The sequence below is a fragment of the Nelusetta ayraudi genome, unplaced genomic scaffold (genome assembly GCF_046127955.1).
Source record: "Nelusetta ayraudi isolate G7.1 ecotype Tasmania unplaced genomic scaffold, CSIRO-AGI_Nayr_v1 ptg000089l, whole genome shotgun sequence".
Taxonomy (NCBI): Eukaryota; Metazoa; Chordata; class Actinopteri; order Tetraodontiformes; family Monacanthidae; genus Nelusetta; species Nelusetta ayraudi.
Window position 1 is genome coordinate 298,821 of NW_027466139.1, and position 23,680 is coordinate 322,500.

The window sequence follows — 23,680 nt, forward strand, 5'->3', positions numbered from 1 at the left end:
AGGGCCATCACTAATGTCTTTTCCTTTCTTTTCCTTTCTTTTTGTTGTAATTTGCAGTGAATTGTCGGTTCTAACAGCAGGGTGGCTCCGAGGGGGGTTGGGCCACTGCCAAGACCTCACGTGCAGTGGCTAGTTTGGTCTAAGTGACTGAAATGGCATATAAAATTGGGGTGGATAAAAAGATTTCAAAGCTAATTTGTCTCAGGATGAAGAACTCTGAATGTCTTTTTTTAGCACCAGCACCCATTGTAGAATCCCATTTATCGTCCTCTGAGGGCCACTGCAGCTCCTTAAAAGGGCTTAATGGGGTCGCAAGCAAAATACTGCAAGTAAATGTCTCTCTTTCGCCGCGCCGTCTTCCAGGGAGGGATTGAAACATACAAATTGTCTCACTCGGTAGTTAGCAGAACATGTGTCAAATTAAATATTAGAGAACAACATCAACACAGAAGAAATAAGTGTGCGCAGTGTGCGCTCACACATCCTCCGTCCTCCCGGGCCTCCGTCGTCTGCAGGTCACCTGTTGCAACTTTCCATTTAGCTTCGCATTGGGGTTCATCCTTTGTGAGTCCTTTACGTAAACATAACATCAACAGTATGCTGTCTGTTTATTTTAACACAGACAGCCCACTCTAATTAGCCCCTGTTTTAATTGTTGTGGACGGCAGCTTTAAATACCTCCTCGCCTCGGGTCGTCAAAGTTCTGGTGAATAACCGTAGCCTCGGGCTCATTAAGCTAATTAGCGCACTTTGTTTTTTTGCTCTGGTCTAAAAGGCTGGGCCCAACACAGCTCTGTCAGTGTTGGGCCAACTCTGCTTGCATTTAATATAAAATAAAATAAAATAAATAGATAAAAAAAAAATAAAAATAAACAAAGCATTGTGCTGTTTTCAGGAGAGGTCCAGACGGGGCTGTGAGACGCCTCAATGTCTGTTTCTGGACAACATTGGGTGTAGCGTGCCAAGCAGCGGTGCGCCAGAGAGAGAGGGATCACCGACTGAAACGCTTGCAGGCGTCACTCCGTCCATGGATGCCGTTTAAAATGGCACTGAGAAATCACTCAAGCAATAACCGAGTTTATTTACGAGACACGGAGTCCCATGGCCCAGACAAGGGTTCGCGCCATTGATGAATGCTCTTCATCAACGGTTTAGCATCGCTCCCGCACGCACTTCAGTCAGACTGCCACGCCGCAGCTGTTTGAAAAGATAACAAGACAAAGTCGCCATAGAAGCTTGAAATACAAATTTTTTTATTGCCACATGCTGTGAAACTGCACAGCAGAACCTGACCAGGGTCTGATAGTTGCATTGACAGAGGTTTTAATCTCAAAGCCTAAGGCCCAGACACATAAACAGTAAAAACATTTTTTTTTATTTTTTTTTATTTTGATTGCAACAATCAGGCCCAGTCAATGGAAATAATAATAATAATAATAATAATAATAATAATAATAATAATAATAATAATAATAATAATAATAATAATAATAATAATAATAAAAACAATTTCATTTAATTTCATTTTCCCAAATCATTCAGCCCAGCATTCATGACTGAACATGAATGGCGTTCAACAGATGTGCCTGTTATTCAGTCAATTACAATCAACGATCCATCGTGACAGCAATCAAACAGTTTTGTTTGTTGTGGCAAATTTCTGAAATGATCGACAAATCCTCTTATTTCAAAGGAACAACGTTTTTGTAAAACATTGTGAAATAAAAACCCTGTCATGTAAAAAGACGGAATTAGGTAATCATACATCTGCAGCGACCCGAGACGTTAATCTCAGTATACCAGTATAATTCTATGGCGAAAGATTGACAACCTGAATATAACAGATTATAGTGTCTGCCTTCTACTACCCTCTAGTGACACAAACACTGAACTACACGTTTTAAATCAAGCATCGTGAGAAAATGTGACCTAGAAACTTGATTAAATTGCAGTTTGAACAAATTGGAAACTTTGCAGACCCCATCGTTAGTTTATCAAAGGCTATCATGTAAAAACTGATCATTTAAGTCTTTAAGTAGTTTTACTGCTTGAACTATTTCTTTGGTCTTGTGACTGGAAGGTTGTGGATTCTAAATAAAATTCATATTATTATTATTATTATTATTATTATTATTATTATTATTGTTATTATTATTATTATCATTATTATTCCCAGCGGGGGTCTGAAAAGGCGAGTTTGCCAGTTGCCACGGTGTTGTAGTTGATAATCTCTGCTTCTGTAGTTCTGGAGTTAGCAAGACTTCCCAAACAGTCTAATTTATGCACTGCACATTAGGACATTCACACCACCACCACCACCCATCACACACTGTTTAAAGAAACAAATCCCTTTGAATTTGAAATAATAAAACAGAACAACGAGCCACTGCCACTGAACTCAAAACATCTGCTCTGGGTTTTTCAAGGTACAAAAGAAATGAAATATTAAGTTCCCTTCAAAGCGAGTCTGAATAATGCAAGCAAGTTCATTTGAAGTTCTTTATGTTGTTCACAAACCGAAAAAACATTCCATCAGTTCTGTTTCTTCCAACACCAACAAAAGACCATTCACGTTAAATGATTAACAAAACCGAAATGGAAGCGATCTCTCTCTCTCTCTCTCTCTCTCTCTCTCTCTCTCTCTCTCTCTCTCTCCCTCTCTCCCTCTCTGCATATGATTTAAACAACTCTGTCTTTTGATATTGATGCATTAGTTGCTGCCCTCTGCTGGCTGCGGTGCACTACTGTCAAGTCCAGCACAGAGGAGAACGGCTTCTTTTCCGAGTGTTTCACGTCGAGCGCTGTCCTGGGATTTTGACGCATGTGCTCCCTGGTGAGTGCATCTCTGTGAGGAATAGCAACACAACAGTGGGTGAGGAACGGGGTCAGAGTGGGGCTCCCACATTTCTTCTGCAAATGGACAAGAAGGAAAGCCGACCTGCTGCTCACCCTCCGTGAGGTTCATCTCTTCTCACGTACACGTGCTAAGTGACAACCTACATGCGTGCCAGGCCATTGTGGTGCTGCGTCAGAGAAAGGACATGGTCATGCCTCGGTGGAAAGAGTACGAGTTTCTTCTGCAACGCACTGCAGTGAAGTCCAGTCCAATCAATTTCTACAAGCCTGGAATGAAAGAATCAGATCAGCCCGACTCTGTTGGTCCTTTGTGGGCTTTTTGGTGTGAGGTGCTCACTGCAGAATGATGGCTACCTGTCCATCCTTTGATTTGAGTGTGCAACAATAACTCTTGCTCTATAGATAATTGTTGTGTTTTTTTTGTGTGTGTTTTTTTTGTGGGATTTATAATGAATCCATTTTATTTTTTCTTAGATTGTTTTTGGTAAACTGCATGGTCAAAGGTGTTTTTTCATTTGAGAAAAATTCAACACACTTCATTTTCTATATAAATATTTACGAATGACCTTAGCATGCAATTATCAAGTGTGGCTAAGGATGATGATCATTTGCCAAAATTATAAAGTTCCCGCTATCAAAATTTGAAAGGTAGATACTTTATTTAGCACAGGTGATTTATTAGCAAGTCATTTACACATTGAATTTCATTCAAAATAAGTCATAAACTTATTTTTGTTCAAAAGTAAAAGCGTTTTTATTCAATAAACAAATGAAATCGTTAAACATGCTCAATAATCTTCATTCATGTTAATTATTTTAACTTTCATAAACTCTGGTTCCACGCACAGTTTTCTTTGAGGGGAGCGGTCAAATTCTTAATTTTCTTATTCAATACTGGAAGAAGATTTAAAAAAAAAAAAAAAAAATCAACAACATCCTGCTTATCAAACGCAAATACTCTCTGCCAAGTTTGCTGCTATTTGATTTGGGAAGATGAGGAACTTCCCAGAAAAGCACAGTGGGATCCACTGCAGTCTTCCCCCCGGTCCGTGGGATCCACTGCAGTCTTCCCACCGGTCCGTGGGATCCACTGCAGTCTTCCCACCGGTCAGTAGGACGACCCAAGATGGCGACCGTGTTGACGGGTTTTCCCAATGGCGTGGACTCACTCGCAACTAAAAAGTGAGAGAGGAGGACTGAAAGTCCGAGAGAAAAATAATTTAAGTTCAAACTAAGTTGAACGAATATACTCCGCCTTGTTCGGTTCGGAGTCGTCAGGACCACTGGGCCACGGCAGAAGGCCATTTAATTCTGGCATCTTCTAGCGGGAGGGAGGATGTAACACCCCCCCCCCCCCCCCAAACACACACACACACACACACACACACACACACACACTGAGAGGGGTCCTCCGTGTGTGTACGTGTGTAGCGGCTTTTCTCCCCCTAGAAATCGGTGGTGGCCCACCGGAAAGTTGGGCGGGACAGCAGCGCGCGCCGTGCTAGCAGCCATTCATCCCCCAGCTGCGATATATTAGCCCATACATTTCTCCCCTCTGTCCGTGTCTCTGTGTCTCTGTGTGTTGGTGGGGATCGGAGTCCGGTCTCTGTAGCCAGGAAGAAAGATTGCTCGGTGCTGCTGCGTCGCGGATACTAAATCGTGGGAGGAGGAGATTCAACGACGGGATTCGATGAGCGACGGTCCAGTGGAGAAGGTTCTATCAGGTAGGTCACACATTTCCTTCTGCCCGGATAAACTTAGCGGTGTAGTTGTGGGTTTTGTTTTTGTTTTTTGTTTTTTGTTTTTTTTTGGCGCTGTCTCTCCTCGCGGACCGCATTGCGAGGCTTGCAGGCTGGCTGGCTGGCTGGTTTGCGTGTGTGTGTGTGTGTGTAGGTCGCCGTGTGCTGTGTGCTGTGTGTGTGTGAATGTTTTCAGCGTGTAATGGTTTGATGGGAAGTGAGGGTGATTCTGTTACATCATCCGCAATGCAGGGAGACTGTGACAGCCATTAGGAGCTTTTACCAAGGGGGGGAACCGCAGTGTGGACCTCGCCTACTGCTGCGCTGCTCTGCGCCGTTCTGCTCGCTTTGGGGCAAGGCGTCCTCGTTGCACTCACACACACACACGCACACGCGCGCGCACACACGGTGACTTTACAATCGTTGAATGTGGACTTGAAGGCTTTTTTTGGGGGGGGAGGTTGTTCATTGCTTTTGCCGGAGTAGCGCGCACCCTTCCCTGCCTGCCTTGCCTTGCCTTCGGTTTCTTCTCTTCTTCTCTTCCCCCCTCCTCCCTGTGACGGTGCACAGGCTCGAGGTGAGTGAGCAGTGGGTCAATGCAGCAAAACGCCTGCACCGTGTCCCCAGATCACACATGGATGGCCTGGCCTTGCTGGTCCGGAGCAGTAACGCCCTGTATGACATCGTGCTGCCTGGCTAGCATCAGTCGTATCGTTAGAAATAGCTCGGGTTTTTTTTGTTATTGTTGTTATCTTATTTTTTTTAATTTTTTTTTTAATTTAACGCCGTTTCAACGTTCAATGATGTCATTGTTACCAACCGTAGCGGGAAGGACGAGCTGAGTAATTCATCGTTGGAAAGAAAAAAATAATACCGAGAAATGCGCTGGTTTGCGGTTTTTTTTTTTGTTGTTTTTTTTTAAATCTCCATCGTGATATCTATCGTGATTTCTATCGCGATATCCATCTAACTATTTTAAATGAAATATTTATATATGATTGTGATATAATTTATGACGGGTCTTTATGGTGATATTATTGAAATGAAAGGAAGTCAGCTGTAAGGCAGACACACTGTCAGGTCTTCTCTGGCTCAGGCCAGTGTTGCCTTCTCCCAATGCCTTTCACACATGCATGGGAATAAAAGAACCACACTTCCACGTCCTACAGCTATTTATGTAGATTCCAACAGTATCTTGGATTAAATTTTAGATTATTTTCGCTCGTGTACAGATAAAACAATCCCCTGCAACCGTTGTGCTGCCATGTGTGGTGGAATACTTTTGTATTCTTTCTGTTTGTCTTCTTCGCAGACGGCAGTAAATCAGTGTCTTGTTCTGCCGCTGAATGAACTGGACGCTTTCTGACAAAGCTCTGGCTAGACTTTGCAGTTTGCAATTACTCAACAATAACTTGTTTGGCATTGCAAAAAGACGTGAGCGGTTGCGTGCACACACACACGCTCAGCAAATAAGCACAATGCCTGCACTGTTAAGCTAGAGCCCGTCTGTTCATTAAAAGAAGTTCTTAATTGGGGGGCTGGGGGAGGGGGGATTGAAGTTACAGTGCAGTGTAAAATGTACACGGCTCGTAAGCACACCCTCCTTCTCCCAAGCTTGCCAGGAACTACGGTGGTCTTCAAACCCCTGAGCTTCCTGTAAAAACACCTCCTCAGCCTTTTGTTTGCCCAGCAGCAAAACCAGAGGTCATCGACCAGCAAGGCAGCCAGTATTACCATGTCTGTTTTCCTGATACTGTGGTTGGCCAATAGAGCCCAGCCTAGCCTAGCCGCTAGCTGTAACATCAACATCTTGTCTTTCCAGAAACAATGGCTAATCCTTCTCCAGCGAAGAGCATCGGCGACCCTGGGATCACTCCGCTGTCTCCCTCCCACTCTCAGGTTACTGGCCTCTTCTGTAGTTTAACATTTCTAATAATGACGAGTTGTTACAGCACAGGTTTCACTTCCTAGCAACAGCAGCAATTGTAGTCTTTAACAGGCAGCCGGAGCCTGCCTGCCTCTTTTATTCCGTTTGTGACAAGATACAAAAGCGGCAATCGTTCTCGGAGCCAACGATGTTCCTTGCTGGTGGTTCTCTCCAGTTGTGTCTGAAGTGACTGGTGATGCGGCTTCATCAAACCTCTCTTGAAGTGCTGTGTTCTCTCTGTCCAGCAGAACGACAACGACCAGCTGCAATCGCAGCGATCGTTCGTGGTCGTGGTCGCCATCGACTTTGGCACCACCTCCAGCGGCTACGCTTACGCCTTCAGTAAGGAGCCAGAATGCATCCACACAATGAGGTAGGCCACCGACGCAGCGCGGGCTGGCGATGGACGGCACGTTTGGGGACGGCTTGAAATGAGAAGATGGTGGGAAAGCTGTCTCAACGTCATGGATTCAGTATTAACTCATGGGAATACAGCCCAGAATTGAATGTTGAGCCACGGCGGTGGTGTTGTGTCGAGTGCTTATTTTGTCTTCAGTAACGTGTGTGTATTGTTGAATGGAACAAAAAGCAATCTTGGGCAATCAACTACAAAAAAAATATATTTATAAAACAAGCAAACACAACAAACCTTCCAAAACAAATTTGCACAACGAGATACATTCACATTAAAAAAAAAAACAACATTTTTTAAACAGCTGTGTAAACTAAAACAGGAGTCGGCTGAAGCTGAAGCTTAGTTTTGCCTCCCCTGTGCGGTCCATCAGATTTCCTGGAATATCAGTCGTGCTAAAACCAAAAAGGAGAAAAAAAGAAAACAAACAAACTGCGCTTTACATTATTTTCATAATTGATTCACAATTTAGTCGTTCATTCTTATAATCATAAATTATTTTGCCCTTCAACGCTTTTTTTAAAAAAAATTTTAAACTAACCAAAGATTTACACACCTTTTTAAATCAACACTGATTCCATTCCAGTATTGAACTCCCAAATAAGGAACACCTCTGTATTTTACATTGGTTGCTCTTCTTATGCATACATCATCATGTATCACTTCAAAGCGTTCAATCTGTCAGCATTGAGCAACTCTTCTCCCCTCCAGGCGCTGGGAGGGCGGAGACCCTGGGGTGTCCAATCAGAAAACTCCCACCACAATCCTGCTCACTCCAGACAGAAAATTCCACAGTTTTGGCTACGCAGCACGAGACTTCTACCATGACCTGGATCCCAGCGAGTCCAAGCAGTGGCTCTACCTGGAGAAGTTCAAGATGAAGCTCCACACCACTGCAGTAAGCAGCACACTGGAGCACACAAACAGGAAACAGATGGTAGAAATACAGACGTAGACAGAGGATGGATTTAAAAAAAAAAAAAAAAAAGAGGAAAGATAAAAGGTCGGCATCCTAATGATAAAATAAATATTGATTCAAGACTCAGCAGTGAGTGAATCCAGGCGCCTCCAGCCGACACATAGTGCAGTGCTTTTCTAATGGAGTCATTTGGAGACGACAAAACACCGGATTCCATTGTTCAAGAATGACACTTAGATATGAGAGTCTTCCATATCAAGTATTTCCATACTGGGCTTTTATTTTGGAATGGCAAAAGTGCGACACACGGAGAACTTATTTTCAGAAAGAAGTGGTTGACTTTTGATTCCTTGAGAATCGACGACATCGATGCATTTTCCTTGTCTCTGCAACCAGAACCTGTCCATCGAGACTGACCTGCACGCAGCCAATGGGAAGCGAGTAAAGGCTCTGGATATCTTTGCGTATGCACTGGCATTCTTTAAGGAGCAAGCACTCAAGGTGAGCGACTCTGCCTGTCAGCGCTGCGACTCCTTGGGTCACCGAATTGACTTTTTTCATCTCAAACGTCAGCGTGGCTATAAATTGACGTCAGGACCTGAATTGTTTGGGTCATATTCCTGAAATAAACTCCCTCTCGCAGGAGTTGAGCGACCAGACAGGCGGGGAGTTTGACAACAACGATGTGCGATGGGTGATCACAGTTCCTGCCATTTGGAAGATGCCTGCCAAGCAGTTCATGAGGGAAGCTGCTTACAAGGTACCAAGAGAGCTCCACTGCTGCTGAGTATCCCAACCGAACCGGTCCGAGCGCAGGTTGCTGGCAGCCAACCGTCAGTTGGTTGCCTTGGTGACATCATTCTGTTAGGGGTAAACTGATTGAATAATGTGCCAGAAGTTCTAACATTATTATCATTGTCTAATTGACACTAGATTGGCCGGATTGATGCTCTGCTTTGATGTTTCTCTTCATCCTGGGCCTATCATGGCTCATATTGTGTTGACATGCAGCAAGTGTTGCCCCTTGCATCAATGAAGGGTGGCAACAAGTGAATGGCACAACAATAGGATGTATAGAACATGAGAGTAGTTGATGTGTGTGTGTGTGTGTGTGTGTGTGTGTGTGTGTGTGTGTGTGTGTGTGTGTGTGTGTGTGTGTGTGTGTGTGTGTGTGTGTGTGTGTGTGTGCGTGCGTGCGCAGGCTGCCCTAGTTTCCCGTGACAGTCCAGAGCAGCTGATCATCGCCTTGGAACCCGAGGCCGCGTCAATCTACTGTCGCAAGCTCCGCCTTCACCAGATGTTGGACCTGGGCAGCAGCAACACGACGGTCAATGGCTCCTCCCCCAAGGAGAACATCGAGAGCGGGATGACCCCAGGTAGGGACCTCCGGTTCTTCTCACTCTGCTTCATCTCTGTTAGATGACCTAGAAATGTCAACATAGATGTGTTAACCCCGTGTGTGTGTGTGTGTATGGGGGCGGGGGGGGTGTTATTACGGCCTATGTGTCATTAAAGAAGAATATATATTTGAGTCATGCAGGAAGATTGCAGGTGTAGACCAGGGGTGTCACCAGGGGTGTCAAACATACGGCCCTCGGGCCGGATCAGGCCCGCGGGCCGTGTGTTTGACACCCCTGGTGTGTCGAGCCTCTGGGAGGGAGCAGCTTCTCACATGTTGAGGAGCTCTCTGGAGTACACAGAGTGCAAATGGAATGGAGATGAACATTCAGTGTCCGTGAGCTCATCTGTTTATCAGAGTTCAACAATCTGTTGCACTTTGCAGAATTCCACTCACAGCTGCAGTCAGCTTCACTTCCGGTTCCGACCGACTCATAGTCGGAGCGCGACGGGTTCCAGTGGAGCGGCCACTGTGTGTCTCTGCACTAGTTGCACATTCACGTGCTGTGCAGCACTCTGCCACGCTTCCTCTCTCGTTGTCGCCACGGTGACTCGGTGAATCTGAGCTCGATTGCAGGGGTCTGTTGGAAGAAGCTGGGAGCGTGGGTGTGACCTGGCGTGATGATTGTGTCTGCTCCTGCTGCTCCTGCCTGCTGGGCTGGGTGTAAACATGAGAGCCTGGACGTGTGTGTGTGTGTGTGTGTGTGTGTGTGTGTGTGTGTGTGTGTGTGTGTGTGTGTGTGTGTGTGTGTGTGTGTGTGTGTGTGTGTGTGTGTGTGTGTGTGTGTGTGTGTGTGTGTGTGTGTGTGTGTGTGTGTGTGTGTGTCCACACTGCCCAGAACAATAACTGATGATCCCATCCAAGGTGAAAGACAGAACCTGATGAGGGGCGGTCCCGATCCGATCGTTTGGACCGGGCCGGTTTAGCGTATTTTATTGGATAGCTGATCCGGCCATGGAGATTCTACCAGTTGCGAGAGGAATTCGGAGCTTCACGTGGCGGCAGAAACCAGAGATTTCATAGCGCAGCTCATTGAATTCGGCATCTCAAGAAATGCGAGGCAGAATCTCAGGAAGGCGGCGCTGCTGCCGCATCAAAGCTGCTCATCATGCTGCGCTGCTCGCTAGGTCAGGGGGAAGAGGGGTTTGAGGAGGTCAGGGCGATTCCACACACAGTTTACTGCTTCATGAGCAGCCCCGTTTCCACCGCGTTTGCAATTCAAGGTAAGGAAAAAAGATTGGCTCGGGGGGGGGGGGGTAGAGTTGGGGATCGGCCATCATTACTCATCATTAAATCTGGATTGGATCGGGACCAAAAAAAATGTGATTGTTAAAAATGTTTGCTCACGCAGTGCAGGGAATATTAAAAAAAATCACAATAACTGCTTTTATGCTCGCTTTAACCTTTCTTACTCACAATGGCTTCTTTTTCTCTTTTGTCCTTGTTAACCCCCCCCCTCCCCCCCACCCAGCTAAAGAGCATGTTCGGCGCAACCGGCTGAGTCGTACCTTTATGGTGGAGAATGTCATAGGAGAGCTCTGGTCGGAGCTGGAAGAAGGTAGAGACTCGTTCTTCTCCTCTCGTTCTGTCATCACGCCAAATGTATTGCTGGCTAGAAATACATTTCTTTCAGTGTACAGTGGATGCATGTTGAACGTGGTTTTGGTTTGGAGCACATAGAGCCAGAGTCCGGCTCACTGGGAGTCACCACCATCTTACAGCAACATGTTTGTAGTGTCGTGGTTGTGCATCTCTGGTCTGTGGCCGATACGATACGCATCTCCATACACCAGCAACCGTTCCATGCAGTAAAGATACGATAGGATTGGTATATTTACGATACGATTCATATATTTACGATTCGTATATTTACGATTCGTATATTTGCGATACGATTCGTATATTTGCGATACGATTCGTATATTTACGATTCGTATATTTACGATTCGTATATTTGCGATACGATTCGTATATTTACGATTCGTATATTTACGATTCGTATATTTACGATACGATTCGTATATTTACGATACGATTCGTATATTTGCGATACGATTCGTATATTTACGATTCGTATATTTACGATACGATTCGTATATTTGCCATTCGTATATTTGCGATACGATTCATATATTTACAATTCGTATATTTACGATACGATACGATTCGCCCCCCCACACCCCCATACGATGCAGTGCGATTCAGCACAGTTTGATCCAACACAATGCGATTTGATTTGAGACTCCGATGCAAAGCAACGATGCTCTGCAATTCAATGACTTTGATTATTTATTCACCAAAATACAAACATTCTGTGTTTTTCAATTTAAATGTAAAGGTCTTTTGTGAACAACTGGTTCACAATTAACAATAACAAGCCAAGTGCAATATACTTTATGAAAAATAAATTAACCTTTCCTTATCGCTTACAAATGGAATAAATGTAAACTCTTGTTGCTGTAAACAGACAGCAGTCATAATAAAAAGAGTCACGACAGTGAAATAGCTCGGCTGTGATGAGAAACTGAAGACGTTCAACAACAAAATAAATAATAATGTCATGGTTCCCTGAACTCAATCAAGATGAGTGCACAGTGCAGCTCCTCATTGGTGTGTGACTTTCAGTCCATACTGTATTACTCAGCCCACGTGTTCCACTCTAAGGTTTTTCTTTAGGGATATCAGCTGATCCACATGATGGGGGGGCTCTAGCGATGCACTCACACTGTCCGCGTATCGATGCGTCGGTCCATCTTCCCCTCGCTAGTTCGACCAGACAGACAATCCTCCCTCGGCATGCTTCCAGTTGGAGGTTGGACGCTGGTGGTATCGTTTTGCATGTCAGGGAAATGCATTGGAATCTTTAGTGCATGTTAAGCACATACACTGTACTCATTGAAATGACGTAAACTACATTTACAGATCAGTTTTAGCTTGGGCCCCCCCCCCCCCTCCCCCCCTTTGGCTTTGGCTTTGGCTTCTGCTTCCCTCACATCAGCCTGGGCTGATCAATGGCAGTTCGTGTTATGCTTTCTCATCATTTTATCAGGAGGTAGCACATGAATGTTGAATAGAATGGGTCCCTGAACGGCTTTGCGAACAGAGCTGTTGTTGACTGTATTGTGGAGTCATGCTGGCCCTGCAGGGGCAGCGACAGGAAGGGGGCAATGCACTGAAGCACTCCCACTAGTATACAGCTACCACCCAGGAAATGAGAATATGCTGAACAGGTTGCTGTAGTTCTGCAATTCAACTTAAAAGGCGAATGTGACATATTATATAAAGGAATAATATGCAAATCAATTTTCTGTCAAGTTTTTTATTTCTTTGCATTCTGCTGATCAGGTCTTAAAAAAAAAACTCAAATTTTATAGTAATTTTGTGGCTTTGTGGCTTTGTGGTTTTAACAAGCTGAAAATCTTCATCAGCAAAGTTACAACAAGGAACTGCTTGAGAGGTCAGTTTGCGTGGAACGGCTCAATAACATGTGTTGCTTTCATCTTTTATGTTAAATTTCCAAAATAAAACAACTTTGACTTGATAATTCTAATTCTTGGGGTCGTACCTGCAGCAGTTTATATTCAGATAAGATGAGATTTTTCCTTTATTAGTCCCACAGTGGGGAAACATTACGGCAGCAAGGTGGATCGTGAGACACAATAAGAAGCACTGCAAACAAGTATTTGTAAATAAAAAAATAGAAATTTTAAGAGTAAAAAATTAGATTCAATTCAATGAAATATGAACATATCTTCAAATAAAGTGTGTGCGCAGAGTGAGCAGTCTACAGGGGGCGCTGCAGAGTCTGACAGCTGCAGGAAGAAAGCGATGACATAATGGCTCTTTGTTTGCAATGCTTGATGTTTGCATCTTCCTCCTGCAGGCGACCGCTATGTAGTGGTGGACTGTGGTGGAGGTACAGTAGACCTGACTGTTCATCAGATCTGCCTACCAGAGGGTCATCTCAAGGAACTCTATAAGGCCTCGGGTAAAAGGAAGCACCTTCTCCACTGCTGATGTCACCGTTTCCAGCTAATATTTCCCTCCAGTCATCATAATGGAACATTCTCTGTCCTAGGTGGCCCCTATGGTTCCTTGGGGATAGATTATGAGTTTGAGAAGCTGCTCTGTAAGATCTTTGGCCAGGATTTCGTTGACCAGTTCAAAATCAAGAGGCCCGCTGCCTGGGTCGACCTCATGATTGCGTTTGAGTCCCGGAAGAGAGCTGCGGCCCCAGACAGAACCAACCCACTCAACATAAACCTGCCCTTCTCCTTCATCGACTACTACAAGAAGTTTCGAGGCCACAGCGTGGAGTATGCCCTGCGCAAGAGCAAGTAAGTAGAGCTCGTGTGTCTGCACCAATCCCCACGTTCAAGTCTGAAGAAAGCACCGCAGTGAACCTGGAAGTGCGTGTCTGGACGGTGTGAGTGTGAGTGTGGGTTGTTGTCTGTCTCTCTGTGCTGACCCTGCGATGACCTGGTGACTTGACCAGGGTCGACCCTATCCTCAGCTAGTTGACATGTGCTGTGTCTCAATTCAGGCTCTGCATCCTTGAAGTACCCCCTCCTCCCAATTCCCAAAAGTCCTGAGGACGCTCCAAATGCGTACTGGGAATGCGTCCTACTGTTAGCCCACATTCCAAGGCCACACCGCTACTATCCTTCACCTCCTTCTGCATCCTGGGATGCTTTGCGTGCTGCTGCAAAGCATCCTGGGATCCTGGGAAGTCAGCTGTAATTAGCGCCATCTACTGGCAAAGACACCACGTGTAAATTTAAGTATTGAAATTTCACGTAAAATATTCAGTTTTAGCATCGGGTTTTTACCCTTTTACTCATCCAACGCCATCGTTAGAAGGCGAACCAATGGTTAGCTTGATGCTATGAAAACGTCACTTCCGGGGTTGGCCAGTAGGAGGGAACGGCGGTGACGCAACCAGGAAATACGCAGAAGGCTAGACCGTCCCGTGTGGTTACCGGGGAGGCGGGGTTTGGGTCGGTCCTTCTGGGCCGGGTCCTTGGGAGGACGCTTCCTTCAGACGGAGGACGCTTCCTTCCAAGGATGCAGACCCTGGATCGAGACACAGCCTCAGTCTCTTGAACACAGTGGCACCAAACGCAAGATGAGCAATGATATAAAATGGACAGATGGTGAACCTACATTGGATGGACTCTGCAGCGTGTCAACATACTGTGTAACACTAGGGTGCGTGGGGGGTTTTGCAGGGTCTTGGTCGTCCTGACTCAACTCCTGGTCGCACAAAAGTGTGAAAGTGGTAAAGTCGCAGGTGTTGCGACTGTGAGTTAGCATCAGAGATGCATTCAGTGCAGTCAGCACCGCCCCGTGCTTCTCAATAGGTCGGTGTCCGGTTGAGATTATATAGCCATCTCCTGGGACCACGACTATGCAGATGACAGTGTGATGTGCAGCGAGAGCAGGCGTCCAGGACGACCATCGTCCTCCATCCTGACGGCCTCCTCCTCTTCCTCCTCCCGCAGTGTGGATTTTGTCAAGTGGTCCTCTCAAGGAATGTTGCGGATGAGTCCCGACGCCATGAATTCTCTCTTCAAGCCGACCATAGACCACATCATTCAACATCTCTGTAAGCCTCGGCAGCAGGTCACAGTAACGCCCCACCCCCAACCCCCCCCTGCTCGTCTGACGTCCTCCTCCTTCTCTTGCAGCCGACCTGTTTGAAAAACCCGACGTGAAAGACATCAAGTTCCTGTTCTTGGTGGGCGGCTTCGCCGAGTCTCCCCTGCTGCAACAGGCGGTCCAGAAGATGCTGCAGGGCGGCAGCCGCATCATCATCCCCCACGACGTGGGCCTCACCATCCTGAAAGGGGCGGTGCTGTTTGGCCTGGACCCGTCGGTCATCAAGGTGCGGCGCTCGCCCCTCACCTACGGCGTGGGCGTGCTGAACCGCTTCGTGGAGGGCAAGCACCCGGCGGAGAAGCTGCTGGTGAAGGACGGCACCTGCTGGTGCACCGACGTCTTCGACACCTTCATCGCCGCCGACCAGTCGGTGGCGCTGGGCGAGCTGGTGAAGCGGAGCTACACGCCGGCCAAGGCCTCGCAGCAGGTCATCGTCATCCACGTCTACTGCACGGACGAGGAGCGCGCCGGCTTCATCAGCGAGGCCGGCGTGCGCAAGTGCGGCACGCTGCGCTTGGACGTGAGCGGCACGGAGAGCGCGGCGCCGCGGCGCGAGATCCAGACCCTCATGCAGTTCGGGGACACGGAGATCCGCGCCATGGCGGTCGACGTGTCCACCGGCCGCACCGTCAAGGCCAGTATCGATTTTCTGAGTTGTTAAGGCGGTGGGAAGGGGGAAGCGCTCGCACTCGGTGGGAACCGGAGGATGGAGGGCCAGGCACTCAGTCCGCCCCTCCAGGGGGGTTCAGCTCCTTTCCATTCACAGCTGAATGTAGAATCCATGCTGTTCTTTTGCCCGCTCTTCGTCCGTGCGCTCACCGCAGTGACAAACCGTCAGACGCTGTTTGTTTGTTTGTTTGTTTGTTTGTTTGTTTTTCCCATGAAGGCACCATTGGTTTTGCTGCCAGCTCAGTTCAAGGTCGACGGCCCTCGGGTTGCTGCTGGGACCGCTTGACTTTTGCACCGTCCCCTCATTTCCTGGCGCGGTCAAGTGTACGCCACGCGGCTGCCGGCCTTGCGTTTCTAAAAATAACCACTGTATTCTAAATTTATTTTTATATATCATAATCCGTGCGTAGTACCAAAAGTCAGGACGTGTGTTTGGCTTTTTAAAACGCGTCCCCTCTGCATGCTGGTGCCTGGCTGTCGCTCCTCAAGGGAAACCAAAACATCAGTGGGCGGGGCCGATGTGTGGGCTCCAAGTGCTCAAATTTAATACAATATAGACTTTGTGAATGGTTTCCAAAACAAATTCCAAACTAATGGCATGCATCATCAGTAAATGACCAACACCAACAGCAATTTTTGTATTTTATTTTTTATTTTATTTTTTTTTGCAATTAAATCTAAACTGTGACTCTCACTGCAGGCAACGTCAAACAGCAACGACTGTTTTATCCTTAGCAGCATTTTTATTTTATTTGTCAGTCCTTTTAAAGGCTACGCGTGGGGGAAAAAAAACCCTCAATGGCATGGCTATCAGTATGTAATACATATATAATAATTACATTATAAATGTCTTGTAATACTTTCAAGAAGACAATGCTCAATAAACAGAATGAGGTGCAAAAGAAAAAAAAAACACCTGCGGTGAACTTCAGCCGTTGACTTCTCACTCGGCTTGGTGACATTGGTGAAGGTCTGAGGTGACAAAGTCAGTAACAGGAAGTGTGCGGGTAAATAGGAATATATTGTGATGTCAAGGCTCCCTTAGAGCTAGAAACTAAAAACTAAACTGCATTTCTACTGTGAGCAGCCAGAACGTCGTCAGAAGGAGACATTGTCCTGATGTTTGACTGTGAAGGTTCTCAACCGTCCACTAAGGTCCTCAACCGTCCCCAAAGGTTCTCAACCGTCCCCAAAAGTCCTCAACCGTCCACAAAGGTCCTCAACCATCCCCAAAAGTTCTCAACCATCCACAAAAGTTCTCAACCGTCCCCAAAGGTTCTCAACCGTCCACTAAGGTTCTCAACCGTCCCCAAAGGTTCTCAACCGTCCCCAAAGGTCTTCAACCGTCCCCAAAAGTTCTCAACCGTCCCCAAAGGTTCTCAACCGTCCAGGTCCTCGTAGCTTGAAGAGGAAGTCGATGCAACTGCACTCGTTTTTCCACGTTGACGACCTCTTCAAGCTCACAAAACCAGTCCAGTTGCTTCAGCTTGGTCTTCAAGACTGAATTGTCCCGACACTTTCTTCCCTTTCCTGCTGGATTGTTGAGGCGGTGCAATCACTGAAGCGTCTTCACCAGGAACTCTGGAGTGATTTGGTGTTTTAGCCGTGACACCGCCGCTGTTATGACACAATATGCCTCGTGCTCTGGTAGGACTTAGATGCCGTAGATGTTCTTGATCATCACAGGAGATCCGCTCAGTAAAAGGAGGCGTCGCCGCTCGTCAGATCCACACGTTGCACTTTTGCCACTCTGGTGTTTTTTGCAGTACGTTGGTGTTGTTCCACTTGAGTGCACTTCACTTTAGCGCCGAGTGCTGCGCCGCATCATTAGCGCCGTCGGCTGGGGAAAGAGCTGAGCGGCAGAACTCCACGCTCGCCTTCAAACGGGCTTGAAATCAAACAACTGGCGAGCTTTCGTTCAATCGAGTTGAATCCGTTTCTCGACAATCTTCACATTTCACAACAACCGTCCTGTTCGAGGTCTTTCACTGCATTCAGGGGTCCAATCGAGCCATTTTTTCTTTTGTTGTTGTTGTTGTTGTTGTTGGATCACAAGGCGCCACTGTCTGTCTGGTATTTTTACTGCAATGCATCTCCTTCCGCTCTCACACTCAACTGTGTTTACCTCAACAGCTTTAACAGAGAAACTGTCTCACCGCCCTTCCCCTCGCCCGACTGCTCGCTGCTCCACCTCCACCTGATGATGTAGCCACAGTAGCTATTAATGAGCATTAACCAAGCATAGCTCAACGCTGCCCTCCTGAGGCCGCCTGCCATCCACCATACTAACGACTTACTTAACCTATATATATATATTTCCCACAGGATCCGTGTCGAGTACAAAGACGCGGTCGCGCGTTGTTCAGAGGTGTGTTCATTTCAGGGCAATGCCGTAGGCCGAGTACTTCAACATTTTGTGATGCGCCTGAAACTGCAGCGACTGCGGCTTCGAACCTCTGGCGGGGGGGGGGGGAATATTTAACGGCTGACTGAGATGCTGTAGTAGTGTCAGCAATTTGCACCTGTTTGTCTCTCTGCTAACCGTCTATACGACCAATAAGTGAAGCTGAATATCTTAAACGCTCGAGCTTGTAGTTCAAATAACCACTGCACTTTGTCATTTTCCTTCTTTAATAATGACGCAATGTATTTTTTTATCTACACAAAGATCTCTTCTTTTGCAAAGTACACACACACACACACACACACACTAGTAATAATGGCAAATAAATGTTTATTCGAAAATAACTCCTCGTGGTGTTGTGTGTTTCCTTCCAGTTGCAGTGGTGGATGTCTTGTGGCCGTACACACACACACACACACACACACACACACACACACACACACACACAGATGTACAGTATGTTCGCACTGCTTTGGTAGTGTATGGCAGAAAAAGCATTGCAATGTTCCGATCTGAAGCCAAAAAATAATTTCCACATGATGAAAAAGTTCAGATGCAAATGGACTTCCATTCAATGCAGCCGCTCAGCGCAGTGGTGCGTACGGAGAAGACTGAGGTCGCACTGTTGGAGGAAGAAAGGCAAGCCAAGGTTGCAGAGAACTCACTGTGGTGCAAATCATGAATTATGATTATTATCAATGTTATTATCCTCAATCCTGCATTTTAATTTCAATGTTAACAGTCGGAGGCCTTGCCACCTTAAGCAGATAACGAGGGCGTCTGTGAGCATAGCAAGTATGATTATATATTTTGTATTAGTTCCAACTGAATACTGTAGAAAGTGAAAAACAAGGGGGGGGAGGGGAAACTTTAGAAAAAGTTTTAACTGTACATCTAGAACACTACTGCCGCCTTGTGGGCCGTAAGAGTCACTGTTCAAATAGCTCGTCTGCGCTCGTCGGCGCTCCCAGCCAATCAGGACGTCCTCGCAACTTTTCATCAAAACATTTGAACTTTGTTATATTGAAATAATGATTCGACGTATCGTGACATACGTTGAAAGAAAAAAACTTGCTCAGACTCTGACATCGAGAGAGATGAATACGGGTGACCTTTGACCTCTACAATGACAAGAGCGGCCATTGGCTTCCAGACGTCGACGTGCATCATGGCAAACTACTGCTGGGGGGAGGTTTGCCACCGCAACAGTAGATGATGCTACATTCATGAGAATAGAAGAGAAGAGAAGAGAAGAGAAGAAAATAAAATAGAAGAGAATAGAATAGGGGGGGGGGGGGGTATAGGAGTTTTCTTTTTTCGTTTTTTAAATTCATCAAAGCCCAAAACATGGCAGAATATGAATCCACGTGAGCGGCAGGACTTCTTCAGTTTACTTGCATACATTAACACAATGAGTGTATTATTCTTGCACAAGTGGCAGTCGAGGGCCACTCAACCCCGTTGCAAGGCAAGGGTGTTTTAGAATAGTGTGTGTGGGTGTGTTGACTACATGGGTGCCGCTGATGCCCCTCAAATAACTCTCAAGTGGACCATTTGCTACGGCAATCCGGGGGGCCCAAAACTCTGCGAGTGGCCCTTTTGCGCTGCCCTCCCACACGCACGCTCTCTGCCGCTTAATGGAAGGGTTCACAGCAGTCCACAATGGGAAGCCTGCGACTCTCTCCGCTCGTGTGTCAGCCTCACCACTGCAGGAAGCTGGAAGCCACTGCGGATGCACCCCAACATTGTTTGTTTCCATTGAATATTTGTGTAACCTTTGTGTTTGGGCACAAAAGCTACGCCGCTTCACATGTGGCCACTTCACACCGCTGGCTGGCTGGGGGGGTGGGGGAGGGGGGGGTGTGTGGCATGGACCATTCGATGGGTCCAGCAGCAGTCATAGGTGGCCCCACCGTTATTACACGTATGTGACTGAATGGGCACTTTATTTTATTTTTCTTCTATTCTGATATTTCAGAATCGTGACTTGATGAATTAAAGAGCAGCGTTTCATCACTTTCTCTATTAGCAAAGTGTTAAGAAGAGCAAACGCCCCCCCCCCCCCGAAACACCAGGATTTGGTTCAACCCGAGTGACACTGACTGGCTGGCTGGCTGGCTGGCTGACTGACTGACTGACTGACTGACTGACTGGCTGACTGACTGACTGACTGGCTGACTGGCTGGCTGGCTAACTGACTGACTGGCTGGCTGGCTGACTGACTGGCTGACTGGCTGACTAACTGACTGACTGACTGGCTGACTGACTGACTGGCTGACTGGCTGGCTGGCTAACTGACTGACTGACTGACTGACTGGCTGACTGACTGACTGGCTGTCTGGCTGGCTGGCTAACTGACTGACTGACTGGCTGGCTGGCTGGCTGGCTGACTGACTGACTGGCTGACTGACTGGCTGGCTGGCTGGCTGACTGACTCGCTGGCTGGCTGGCTGGCTGACTGACTGACTGGCTGGCTGGCTGACTGGCTGGCTGGCTGACTGACTGACTGACTCGCTGCGTGCTTTCACTTTGGAATATTCTGTCGTCACCAGTTGGCAAACTGGGACAGAGGAAGAATGTGAATAATGAGGGTTGTCAGCTCAGGGATTTTACTGAGCAACTGAACATCTGGCTGGATGAAAACCTCTGTATGCTCACTCACGAAGCGCCCCGCTGCAGGGTAGAGCATCTGAACAACAGTCACGAATAGACACCAACGTCATTTGTCCACATGTCGAGTTTTTGAACGTCATCCTGATTTCTGCTGTTAAATGACAACAAATGGCTGATTGGTAGTTTTGTTTTGCGAGATGGTTTTGTATCGTTCTATCACAGTGTGTAATAATAGCTTCTGTATTTTAAGTAACCATTTGTAGCTGCTTAAAATTAAAATTGCATTTTGTCATGAGCCGGTATCTCTTGTATTTTAACTTGTGAAGCACTTTGTGAGCCCTCTCTGTGAGAAGTGCTATATAAATAAAATGCACTGACTTACTTACTGACTCATCCCACATGCAGTGGATACTAAGTTAATTCAGTGGCAGGTGATATTATACAAAATGAACGAAGCAGCAACACAAAAAAAAAAAGATCAGTCATCAAATTTCATAAATATCTGCATGGCCCCTTTGAATACAATATCCCATGATACGGCAGCTCTGCTCCCTCCAGCTTTTGCATATACGTGAACCTCCCCCCCCCACACACACACACACACACACACACACACACCCCCGCCCACGTTTCCCCTCTCAAGAGCACCATTACAGTTCACACCTCTTCTGACAAGAGGCTCAGTTTGCCAATTCAATTTGGAATTGTAAACATTACGATCGCTGCTTGAGCTCTGGAATCCCACTGAGATCCCCAGTACTGCCCGGCCAAATCAGAATAGGTGCAAAAGTGGTGGAGATGGCCCTGCTGGGATGATCTCGTCTACTTTCACCCGCCGTGCTTTCACAATCCCAGCCCAGAATCACTGTACTGAGGTGCACAGACTTCAGATAAGTACGACCCGCTGGCAACATGGTGACCACCACAGGTCCTCCAGCAGAGGTTCCGATCCGAGGACCTCACTGAACGATCCTAGTGGTGGTAGCGACAGGCCGGGTGGTGAGAACAAAGGGCAGGGATTGTGGGACATTCCTGGAACTCCTCTCCGGGGGTCCAGGAGGCCTCTTCAACAGATGGCCGAGCCACCTCAGCTGGTGGCGGAGCTCAATGCGGAGGAGCAGCGGCTCTGCAACAAGCTCCTCCTGGGTGACCAATCTCCCTCACCCTGTGCTCCTCACCCTGAGCTCCTCACCCTGAGCTCCTCACCCTGTGCTCCTCACCCTGTGCTCCTCACCCTGAGCTCCTCACCCTGAGCTCCTCACGCTGAGCTCCTCACCCTGTGCTCCTCACCCTGAGCTCCTCACCCTGAGCTCCTCACCCTGTGCTCCTCACCCTGAGCTCCTCACCCTGTGCTCCTCACCCTGAGCTCCTCACTCTGAGCTCCTCACCCTGAGCTCCTCACCCTGAGTTCTTCAGGGTGACCCAGCTCCTCACCCTGTGCCCCTCACCCTGTGCCCCTCACCCTGAGCTCCTCACCCTGAGCTCCTCACCCTGAGCTCCTCACCCTGAGTTCCTCACCCTGTGCTCCTCACCCTGAGCTCCTCACCCTGTGCTCCTCACCCTGTGCTCCTCACCCTGAGCTCCTCACCCTGAGCTCCTCACCTTGTTCCTCAGGGTGACCCAGCTCCTCACCCTCTCCTTAAGGATGCGCTAGCCCAGCCACCCTCCGAAGGAAACTCCCCTGTATCCTTGATCTCGTTCTTTCGGTCATGACCCAAAGCTCTTGACCCGAGGTGAGGGTGGGAACGTAGATCCACCAGTAAATCGAGAGCTTCTCCTTTCGGCTTAGCTTCTTCTTCACTGCCACAGATCGGTACAGCGACTGCATCACTGCAGACGCTGTACCGATCTGCCTGTCCATCTCACGCTCCATCTTTCCCTCACCGGTGAACAAGAACCCCCGAGATGCTTGAACTCCTCCAGCTGAGGCGGGGTCACTCCACCGACCCGGAGAGGGCAACACACCTTTTTCCCGGTCCGGCAGCCTTGTCATGAGTTGGCATTTACCTTTTAAGTGCATGTTATCACTCAGGGACTAAAATTCACAATTGATCATAACATGTCAATGACAGAGAAGCAGGAGAAACCGCAGGTGTCGAATCGAAGCTGTGAGGGAAAGCAAAGCGTAAACTCACTGAAAGCAGCAACTCCATGGTGGCAGCCAGCGTATCAGTGATGAAGTAGCGCAGCACAGACAAGCGGCAGCCATTGAAGAGGCTCAAGAAGGCCTCTCCCCATTAGTTCCTCCTTTAAACATTCACACACATTTGCACAGAAGCAGCCTGTTCAGCCAAATCCAACGTTCTGAATATGTTGATTCAAAAGTGGAACAATAGAACGTGGTTGAAAAGTGACGACCCGGAGCCACCTTCGCCCCGTCACACACCGCGAGTGCTTTGTCAAAGTAGAAGCAATTTTACACTGAGCTGATAAAATATTGATGCGATAAAGTGTTGTGTGTTGGTACACAAAACTTGGCCCCTTCCTTGAAAAACCTGCGCTGACCGTGACCCGCTACTTTCCAACGTACCTGCGCGCGCTTGACCTCACATACTCAGTGTAGCTCTGGATAATTGCCAGATTCCGCTCCTCTAATCGTCAAATAAATTGGTTTTATTCAAGTAATATCTTTAGAAAGCTCAAAGAAAGCTGCGCTTTGTCCGAGCGACTGTCTGTCTGCGGGAGAAAGCCGGAATTCCTAAATGCCTTTAGAGAGTGGCTACGTGTCACCGGCTCGTGCGTGGTTGACAGACTGCCGTTTACATCACCGCTGCCGGAGACTCAAGTCTTTTGTTTCCCCTTGATGTGCAGTGGAATATATGCACGTTATTGTATGCAGTCAGTCAGTGGTCAGACTTTGTTGAAGCCCAGGGGAACTCTCTTTCTTTCACTCGCACACTTTGCGAAATGACTCTGTCTGTCTGGAAATGTTTTGTTCAGACTGGAGGTTACTGGATTAAAGATTGGTGTGTGTGTGTGTGTGTGTGCGTGCGTGGTGGGGTGGGGTTCTGTCATTTGCAAATTTTCTGTGACAAACACACATAATTACAGGAATTAAGTCCCTATTTTTAAAATGCCCTTCAC

General features: G+C 47.2%; 1 protein-coding gene across 4 annotated transcripts; it reads left to right on the top strand.

The window, feature by feature from the left end:
• Positions 1-4,211: 4,211 nt before the first annotated feature.
• Positions 4,212-16,359, top strand: hspa12a (heat shock protein 12A). Of its 4 annotated transcripts, none has more exons than XM_076046178.1 (12): positions 4,213-4,580; positions 6,418-6,494; positions 6,768-6,895; positions 7,646-7,832; positions 8,250-8,354; positions 8,497-8,613; positions 9,055-9,229; positions 10,724-10,810; positions 13,136-13,240; positions 13,331-13,589; positions 14,754-14,857; positions 14,940-16,359. In XM_076046178.1, the coding sequence occupies exons 1-12, from the start codon at positions 4,547-4,549 to the stop codon at positions 15,569-15,571; spliced, it is 2,010 nt and encodes a 669-aa protein (XP_075902293.1). In that variant the 5' UTR covers positions 4,213-4,546; the 3' UTR covers positions 15,572-16,359. The 4 variants fall into 4 exon arrangements, with proteins under 4 accessions (XP_075902295.1, XP_075902296.1, XP_075902293.1 ...); XM_076046179.1 differs by having other exon boundaries at positions 6,771-6,895; XM_076046180.1 differs by lacking the exon at positions 10,724-10,810 and having other exon boundaries at positions 4,212-4,580.
• Positions 16,360-23,680: the final 7,321 nt, after the last annotated feature.

Excerpts from the sequence above, each read along its gene's own strand:
- hspa12a (XM_076046178.1), top strand. The coding sequence starts at position 4,547 with ATGAGCGACGGTCCAGTGGAGAAGGTTCTATCAG. Across the intron at positions 7,833-8,249 it reads TGAAGCTCCACACCACTGCA|AACCTGTCCATCGAGACTGA; the intron begins GTAAGCAGCACA and ends CTCTGCAACCAG. Across the intron at positions 13,590-14,753 it reads TATGCCCTGCGCAAGAGCAA|TGTGGATTTTGTCAAGTGGT; the intron begins GTAAGTAGAGCT and ends CTCCTCCCGCAG.